Source organism: Salvelinus sp. IW2-2015, linkage group LG22 (assembly GCF_002910315.2).
Source record: "Salvelinus sp. IW2-2015 linkage group LG22, ASM291031v2, whole genome shotgun sequence".
Classification (NCBI taxonomy): domain Eukaryota; kingdom Metazoa; phylum Chordata; class Actinopteri; order Salmoniformes; family Salmonidae; genus Salvelinus; species Salvelinus sp. IW2-2015.
The window spans coordinates 30,267,453-30,276,554 of NC_036862.1; the positions used below are offsets into that span (position 1 = coordinate 30,267,453).

A 9,102-nucleotide genomic window follows, 5' to 3' on the forward strand; every position below is an offset into this window, starting at 1 on the left:
GAGTAAGCCCAGTGTCTGACACACACACTTCTTGACAGCTGGAGAGAGATAAGGCAGCATCGGACACACACATTCTGAAGCTGGAGAGGAGGAGGTAAGGCAGCGTCTGACACACACACTTCTGACAGCTGGAAAGAGGAGGGTAGGCAGCCTGGACACACACACTTCTGAGTGAGAGGAGGTAGGAGAGCGTTGACACACACTTCTGACGAGCTGGAGAGGAGGGAAGGCAGCGTCCTGACACACACCACCTTACCCTCCTCTCCAGCTGTCGTTTGTTCTGCTGCTCCATCTCCAGCTTGTCATCAAACTCCTGCTGGAGCCTCTTCTTGGTGAACTCGATCTCTCTGATGGCCCTCTCATACTTCAGTCTCCACTCTCCCCCTAACAGACACAACATGATACAGCACAGTAAGCAGACAGGTCATGGACAGCACTACAAGAACCACACCAGTTCACAATTCAATCACAGGAGGTTGGTGGCCACCTTAATTGGGAAGGACGGGCTCGTGGTAATGGCTGGAGCAGAATGGTATCAAACACATGGTTTCCATCCACTCTGTTCCAGCCATTACTATGAGCCGTCCTCCCCTCAGCAGCCTCCACTGCATTCAATATGTCTTCAAATAGAACTAAGTTGAAATTGACTAGCTAGTTTGAAAGGAAGTCTGTTTGACCATGTAAGGGGTTTACATTAGTCAGGAGGTAATGTATCAAGCTGTATTGAAGCCATATTAGAATCGGTACAGTACTGTTATGGCCTGTACATGTACAGTATGTACTAAAGTATGTGGACACCCCTTCAAATGAGTGGATTCGGCTACTTCAGCCACACCCGTTGCTGAAAGGTGTATAAATTCGAGCACACAGCCATGCAATCTCCATAGACAAACATTGGCAGTAGAATGGCCCGTACTGAAGAGCTCATTGACTTTCACCGTGGCACCGTCATACAGTCACACAAGCTCACAGAATGTGACAGCTGAATGCTGAAGTGAGTAAAAATAGTCTGTCCTCGGTTGCAACACTCACTACCGAGTTCCAAACTGCCTCTGGAAGCAACGTCAGCACAATAACTGTTCGTTAGGAGCTTCATGAAATGGGTTTCCATGGCTGAGCAGCCGCACACAACCCTAAGATCACCATGTGCAATGCCAAGCGTTGGCTGGAGTTGTGTAAAGCTCGCCGCCATTGGACTATGTAGCAGTGGAAACGCGTTCTCTAGCGTGATGAATCATGCTTCACCATCTGGCAGTCCGACAAATGAATCTGGGTTTGGCGGATGCCAGGAATGCCAGCAATGTTCCAACATCTAGTGGCAAGCCTTCCCAGAAGAATGGAGGCTGTTATAGCAGCAAATGGGGGACCAACTCCATATTAATGTCCATGGTTTTGGAATGAGATGTTCGACGAGCAGGTGTCCACATATACTTTTGGTCATGTAGTGTCTCTTAAACAGGGTTGTCTATTCCACTTAAAATGTGGGGTGTTGAAACTTACAAACAAAACACTGAGACAAAATCTCAGTGCAGTCTAATATAATTTGAGTAATAATTTAATATCTCCTGTCTTTTATAATCCATTTCTACGCCATGTCTTACAAACCTTTTGTCTCTTCATTGATTTCAGGCAGTTACTTCAGTCTACAGGGTGGTCAGCTTGATTCCACCAACCAGAAACAGCCAACTTCCATCCTGATCTTGGGGTCTACCTTTGTGTGCTGGTTTTCATGGTGCTAAATTGTCACCATGGCAACAGTGTGTGTGGTTTGGTTTTTACTATCCTTGTGAGGACTCAGAAGTCCTCACAAGGATAGTACAACAAGGACAATTCAGACAAGTGGGGTCATTTTGCCAGTCCCCACAAGCAAAAAGGCTATTTTAGGCTTAGAGGTTAGGTTTAGGGTTACAATTAGGGTTAGAATTAAGGTTGGGTTAGGGGTTAGATTTAGGAGTTAGGTTTAGTTTTAGGGGTTTGGGGTTAAGGTTAGGTTAAGGGTTATGTTTAGAGTTAGGGAAAATAGGATTTTGAATGGAAATAAATGTTTTGGTCCCCACAAGGATAGTAAAACAGGCGTGTGTGTGTTCTGCTGACCTGTGTCGTCGTCGTCCATCTCTCCGTTGAGCTCGGAGGCTCTGAGGAGTCTGGTCTCCATCACCTCCATCTCCATAGAGTCCATAGACTTCTTCATCGAGTCAAACTTAGTCTGGGGAGAGAACCACAGGCCATGCATTAATACACAAACACATTATACCAAGACAGAGATAGAAATACTGACAGATAGGCCTCACATTGCACTTGCACATACACACACAAACGCTCATTGCTCTCACACACACACCTCCTCTAAATGACACAATCGCTCATTTCTAGATGCGAGGTAATTTGTACCCAGCCCAGCCCAGCCCAGCCCATCAGCATGTGCAATCTGAACAGTCAGTGGAAAAATCTATCCCAGCTAGTTGGAACACCCGGAAAAAAAACATTATGTCAAATGTCAAATAGAAAACTAAAGGCTGGGGAAGGCAGGGTCAACAATCTGATTACACCATTACGTTTCAGCCAACAGAACTGGCAAGGTCGTCATTGCAAATCAGAATCAGTTTTCCATTTACCTATCTGGTTCAAATAATGGGTTGAATTAAATAATTGTGTACATCCTACAACAGTTAAGGATGTCTAATTTCTCCTTGGCAGTGTTTACCTGCAGGTCCTTCATGTCTTTCTCCAGTCTCAGTCTCTCTGAGGTCTCAGACTCCAGCAGCTGAGAGGCCGACTCTCCTGTGTTCCTCTCGTCTGCCAGCTCCGACGACAGCTCTGTGATCTGGCATACACACAATCGCAATTAGCAAGAGGGTTACACATGCACCCGGTCTTATGCATATAGTGCAATACAGTTCAACTTCATGACATACTTACAACCTTCATCTGTTCATCCTTTATTTATACAGACAGAGCTGCTGGTACAATGTCTTCTTATATTAGTCTGCAGCGCAGTGTGTGTGTGTGTGTGTGTGTGTGTGTGTGTGTGTGTGTGTGTGTGTGTGTGTGTGTGTGTACCCGGCTCTCCAGGCGGTCACTGTTGAGTCTCAGCTCGTTCCTCTCCTTCTCCACCTTCTCCAGCCTCCCTTTCAGCTGCTGGATCTCCTCCTGGGAACAGATAGACAGAACGAGAGAGGGAGGGGGGAAGAGAAAAAACGTATTACAGTATTAGAGGGAGCTAAATCTGTAAAGTCTATAAAGCAGGGGGAGGGAATCAAATGCAGGGGTGTAATCATTACTCCAAACAGTGGCAAAATATTCAGTTTTGCAATGAAAACTAGCATTTCTATTGGACAGATTCAGTTAGGTCCATCCCTGTTTGCTGAACCTGCCCAATATAAACTCTAGTTTCCATCCCTGTTTGGAGTAATGACTACACCCCTGATCAACAGTAGATGGAGGGTGTGTACAGTTTGTGTACTCACGTCTTTGCCACGTATCTGCTCCTCTGTGAGCTGGACCTCTATAAGGGGGCGTACTGTGGTGAACACCTTCCACCAGGCCCAGCCCTTCACGCCCTTGTTCTTCTTGATGTTCTTCTGGATGCAGCGGATAGCCAGGTCCTGGATCTGAAACGCACGCAGAGGAGCAGAGGGTTCTTACAACGAAGGAACCTGCGTGGGTGTGGGTGTTTGTGTCTGCAGTTGTCTGCCAACATGTAGGATTCTTCAAGTTCTTTGACATATGTATCACAAATAAGTATCAAATATGTAACTTTTGATAAAGAAAATAAAAAATGCCATTGCTTAGGGTAATTGTCTACTTGCACGTTAACAGGCACTTGCATCAAGTGTGACAATGTGAGCGAGCTAGAATCAAGACAATCCAAAAGGTCTTCTGGGTTTAAGAGCTGAGACAGAGCTCTTCAGAGAATTCAAATCAAACATCAATACCACTTTGGCAGCCTGTTAAAAAGGCATTAGGAGGAGCTACATGCTCCCGCTACATGGGCATCTCCAATAAACCACCCATTATCTGGCAACCAAATTAGAACAGCACAATGCAACCGGCATCCAACGGGGTTGCCATGACAGAACACAAAACGTATTTGTCACGCCATGAGAGCACCTAAATACCGTTTAGCCATCCTGGCCAGTGACTGAACAGGCATGCAGGTTATGCCCCCTAATGTTTGTTTGTCATGCTTAGACCTAAACAAGTTTAACAAATCCTGTGTAGAGTCAATAAGGGGGTGGGGTCCCATTGAAAATGTCAGTGTTGATCTTTCTGTTACTCAGCCATACAGAGAGCTCATCTACACCACTAGAGGGATTTAGACAAAGATCTTACAGCCTTTGTTTAGAAAGAGGATCTGTCTGTGTCAAACAGGTATTGATGGTCTTAGAGAGACACAGGAACAGAATGTATTCCTTTCTCTTTGTCTCACTCTTCCCTTTTTACTCGGCCTTCTGCCTCCCCTTTACAGAGTTCCTTTTGAGTGTCTGTGCAGCTACATGGCCTTTGCTGAGCACACAGGGCCATAGATGTAACGGATGCATGCACTGACACACACCTGTTCCCAGTCGGGGAGGAAGCTTAGTCTTAAGGCAACGATTTAATTAGACACACTATGGGCCGACTGGCTGACGGAGGAATCCCCCATGCTCTGCTTCGCCATGCCGCCGCTAGTTCATTCCACAAAATGTCAAAGAGAGAGCAGGCTGTGTGCTTCAAACGCCATGCCGGATCCCATCTATTCATCTATTCCCCCATGGTGAAGCACAGTTTCCGAGCAGCGTCACTCTTTCCCTTGCTCTTTTCTCTCACGCTTTCTCCGCCTCTTTCTCTCCCTCTYTTTCTCCCTCAAAGCGCTTTGAAAACAAAATCCCTGTGAGGGTTTGGCTCAGGCTGGGAGGACTTCAAGGTGTGGGGAGCCCCCCGGAGCAATCAAACAGAGAGAGAAACAAACTAATATATATTTTTTGGCAGAGGGGATGTCAGTGTTCAGATGAGGAAGTCAACACTTGCATGGTCATGTCTTGTGTCTGAGAAATATAGGCCAAAAGTTCAAGTGTAAGACCCTGTACTGCCTTGTAATCAAATGAGAGTCTGCATGCTTAGCTGTTCAATGCTGGAGAACATTTTCCTGTAAATATCAAACCAGCTTACCTCGATACAACACAAGCCTCAGATATTCATCAGTACCACTCTCCTCAACACACATTTTCCTCTTAAACATGCCTTGGCTTCTTAGCTGGAATGGTGCAAAGTCTTCATTGTGTGTATAAATAGATACTTAGTCATTGAGTTCAACTTTAAATAAAACAATATTCAACTTACTCTTTCTGTCTCAACTTCCTGAGAATCAGATGATCAAAATAAAACACATTGAACTAAACATTACTGTAACCAGTAAAAAATTTGGACACACCTACTCATTCAAGGGTTTTTCTTACATTTTTTMTATTTTCTATATTGTAGAATAATAGTGAAGACATCAAAACTATGAAATAGCACATATGGAATCTTTGCACACTCTTGGAATTCTCTCAACCAGCTTCACCTGGAATGCTTTTCCAACAGTCTTGAAGTAGTTTCCACATATTCTAAGCACTTGTTGGCTGCKTTTCCTTCACTCTGCGGTCCAACTCATCCCAAACCATCTCAATTGGGTTGAGATTGGGTGATAGCCCTTACACAACCTGGAGGTGTGGTGGGTCATTGTCCTGTTGAAAAACAAATGATAAGCGCAAACCAGATTGGATATCATATCGCTGCAGAATGCTGTGGTAGCCATGCTGGTTAAGTGTGCCTTGAATTCTAAATAAATCACAGACAGTGTCACCAGCAATGCACCCCCACACCATCACACCTCCTCCATGCTTCACAGTGGGAACCACACATGCGGAGATCATCCGTTCAACTACTCTGCGTCTCACAAAGACACGGCGGTTGGACCCAAAAATCTCAAATTTGGACTCATCAGACCAAAGGACAGATTTCCACTGGTCTAATGTTCATTGCTCGTGTTTCTTGGCCAAAGCAAGTCTCTTCTTATTGGTGTCCTTTAGTGGTGGTTTCTTTGYAGTAATTCGAACATGAAGGCTTGATTCACGCAGTCTCCTCTGAACAGTTGATGCTGAGATGTGTCTGATACTTGAACTCTGTGAAGCATTTATTTGGGCTGCAATCTGAGGTGTAGTTAAATCTAATGAACTTATCCTCTGCAGCAGAGGTTACTCTGGGTCTTCCTTTCTTGTGGCGGTCCTCATGAGAGACAGTTTTGTCATAGCGCTTGAGGGTTTCTGCGACTGCACAAGAAGAAACTTTCAAAGTTCTTGAAATGTTCCATATTGACTGACCTTTATGTCTTAAAGAAATGATGGACTGTCGTTTCTCTTTGCTTATTTGAGCTGTTCTTGCCATAATATGGACTTGGTCTTTTACCAAATAGGGCTATCTTCTGTATACAATCCCTACCTTGTCACAACGCAACTGATTGGCTCAAATGCATTAACTTCTTATGGCTGCAGGGGCAGTACTGAGTAGCTTGGATGAAAGGTGCACAGAGGTGCCCAGAGGAAACGGCCTGCTCCTCAGTCATAGTTGCTAATATTTGCATATTATTATTAGTATTGGATAGAAAACACACTGAACTGTTTGAATTATGTCTGTGAGTATAACAGAACTCATATAGGGTGCTAGATTTTCAACCAAGCTCTCATTGAAATTACAGCGTCATATTGATGAGTTTTCACTTCCTACGGCTTCCACTAGATGTCAACAGTCAATAGAACTTTGTCTGATCACTCTAATGTGAAGGGGGGCCGAAGGAGACAGGAATTAGTCACCACTGCCACGAGCTGACCATGCTTTGACCATGCTTTAACCATGCTTTGACCGCGTTCACGTGATAGGCATCTCCGTTCCATCGCTCAACTGAAGTCAATCTAATTCTTTGGTTGGAACGTTATTCAAGATGTATGTTAACAACATTCTAAAGATTGATTCAGTACATCATTTGACATGTTTCTACTGACTGTTATGGAACTTTTGGACATTTCGGCACGTTATAGTGGATGCGCTTTGTGACTTTGGAATTGTTTACCAAACGCGCTAACCAAAGTAGCTAATTGGACATAAATAACGGACATTATCGAACAAATCAAGCATTTATTGTGGACCTGGGATTCCTAGGACTGCATTCTGATGAAGTTCATCAAAGGTAAGGAAACATTTATCATGTATTTTCTGGTTTCTGTTGACCCCAACATGGCGGCTAATTTTACCACCTATCTCTCTCAGCAGCTCTATGAATGGAAAAGTCAGGACCTACTCCTATTTCCTCAGCAGTCGTTATGAATACGGTAAGTTCTAGACGACCTGCTATCTCCTCCTAACCCACTTGTTTGCAGTTTATGAAAGGTAGTACAGTGACCACTCGTGCCTCCTCAGCCTCCTCAGCGTTATGAAAGGTAAAGTACGGGACTCTCTAGCAGTTGATGAAAGGTAAGTATCGGAACTATCTCGTAGCGTTCTGGCCAAGGTAGAAGTTACGAGGACCTACCTCTAGCCAGTTCCTAAAGGTAAAGTACAGGACTCCTCTAGCAGTTATGAGGTGAAGTAAGGACTAAATCGCTCGTCTGCGTTTTATGAAAGGTAATACAGGAACCCTAACCTCTGGCCGTTATGAAAGGTAAACGTATATGACTCTACCTCTTAGCAGTTATGAAAGGTAAAGTACAGAGAACTCATATACCCTCTAGCCGTTATCGAGGTAAGTCAAAGGACTACCTCTATCGCGTGTCTGAAGGTAAAGTGTACAGGCCCCTATGACTCATTAGCAGTTGATGAAAGGTAAGTTAGAGGACCCTATCTCTAGCAGTATCGAAAGGTAAAGTACCGGCCTACCCTCCCAGCAGTTATGAAAGGGTAAAGTACAGGACTACCCTCTTTAGGGCATGTTATGGAAAGGTATAGTTAGGACCCTATTCCGTCTTTTAAGCGTTATGAAAGGTAAGTACAGGACCCTACTCTCTAGCAGTTATGAAAGGTACGTACAGGACCTAACCTCAGCAGTAGAAAGGTAAAGTACGTTCTACCACTCTCTCAGCAGTTCTATGAAAGGTACGACCAGGACCTATCCCTCTAGCAGTTGATGAGGTAAAGTACCAGGACCCTACCTCTACCGCAGTTATGACAGGTAAGTAAAAGTGACCCTCCTCCCTCCGTTGCGTTATCGTTGAGGTATAAGTACAGGACACTACTCTAAGCAGTTATCTAAGGTACATTACCCAGTCAATAAGTTTTGGACATCGACGCTATGGTCTGAACCTAATATACAAGGGTTTTCTTTATTTTCTCTTTGTGAGAATAATAGTGGAAGAATCAAAAACTATGAAGATTACACTGGAATCTGTTAGTATACCAAGAAGTGTTAAAAAACAACACCTTATATTTGAGATTTTTCAAAGTAGCCACCATTCCTTTCCTTGATGAAAGCTTTGCACTCTTTATCCTTTGGCATTCTCACGTCAACATTTCATGAGGTAGTCACGCTGGGAAGTGGCTACTTTCAATTCACGGTGTGCCTGTTAATTCTGTGGAAATTTCTTTCTTCTATACTTATGGTCTGCAATCCAGTGCGGGATCGGATATGAACACCGAGTTGAAGAGTGAGGTGCGCTCAAATTCAAACAACAGAAGTCTCCATAAATTAAAATTCCCTCACAACATACAATGGTGTCTTATATCAATTTCTAAAGGTAATCTTTGTGTTAATCGCTACCAAAGTGGTCCGTTTCAAATTGCTTGATCAGTGAAAGACACCTACAACACGATCTTGTTATGGTCAAACTACCACAAACCCATAAGCATAGCATTTTTTCCAGCGAAAGATAGCAGTTTCGAAAAAAGGAAATAAGATGATAAACCTATCGAATACTAACTTTCGATTTAGTTTTCATTTCAGATGACACTCATAGGACTTCTGTTACCAATACAGGTGCATGTTTTTTGAGTAAAGCTTGATGATTATATGAAAAAAGTTGCTGAGTTTAACATTGGCGCGTGTACATTCACGTAGTTTCAAAAAATCAAGTGATTTGCTCATCAGCCACA

At 43.8% G+C, this 9,102-nt stretch overlaps 1 protein-coding gene across 1 annotated transcript in view; it reads right to left on the minus strand.

Annotated features, from left to right (window-relative positions):
* LOC111949567 (unconventional myosin-XVIIIa-like) overlaps nt 1–9,102 on the minus strand; it is a 179,324-nt gene that overhangs the window by 32,773 nt on the left and 137,449 nt on the right. Inside the window, exons 22-26 of the mRNA XM_023966852.2 lie at nt 3,468–3,611; nt 3,061–3,150; nt 2,705–2,824; nt 2,095–2,206; nt 255–384 (exon numbers count right to left, since the gene is read on the minus strand). Coding sequence (XP_023822620.1) covers nt 255–384; nt 2,095–2,206; nt 2,705–2,824; nt 3,061–3,150; nt 3,468–3,611 — 596 coding nt within the window. The remainder of the gene's footprint in view (nt 1–254; nt 385–2,094; nt 2,207–2,704; nt 2,825–3,060; nt 3,151–3,467; nt 3,612–9,102) is intronic.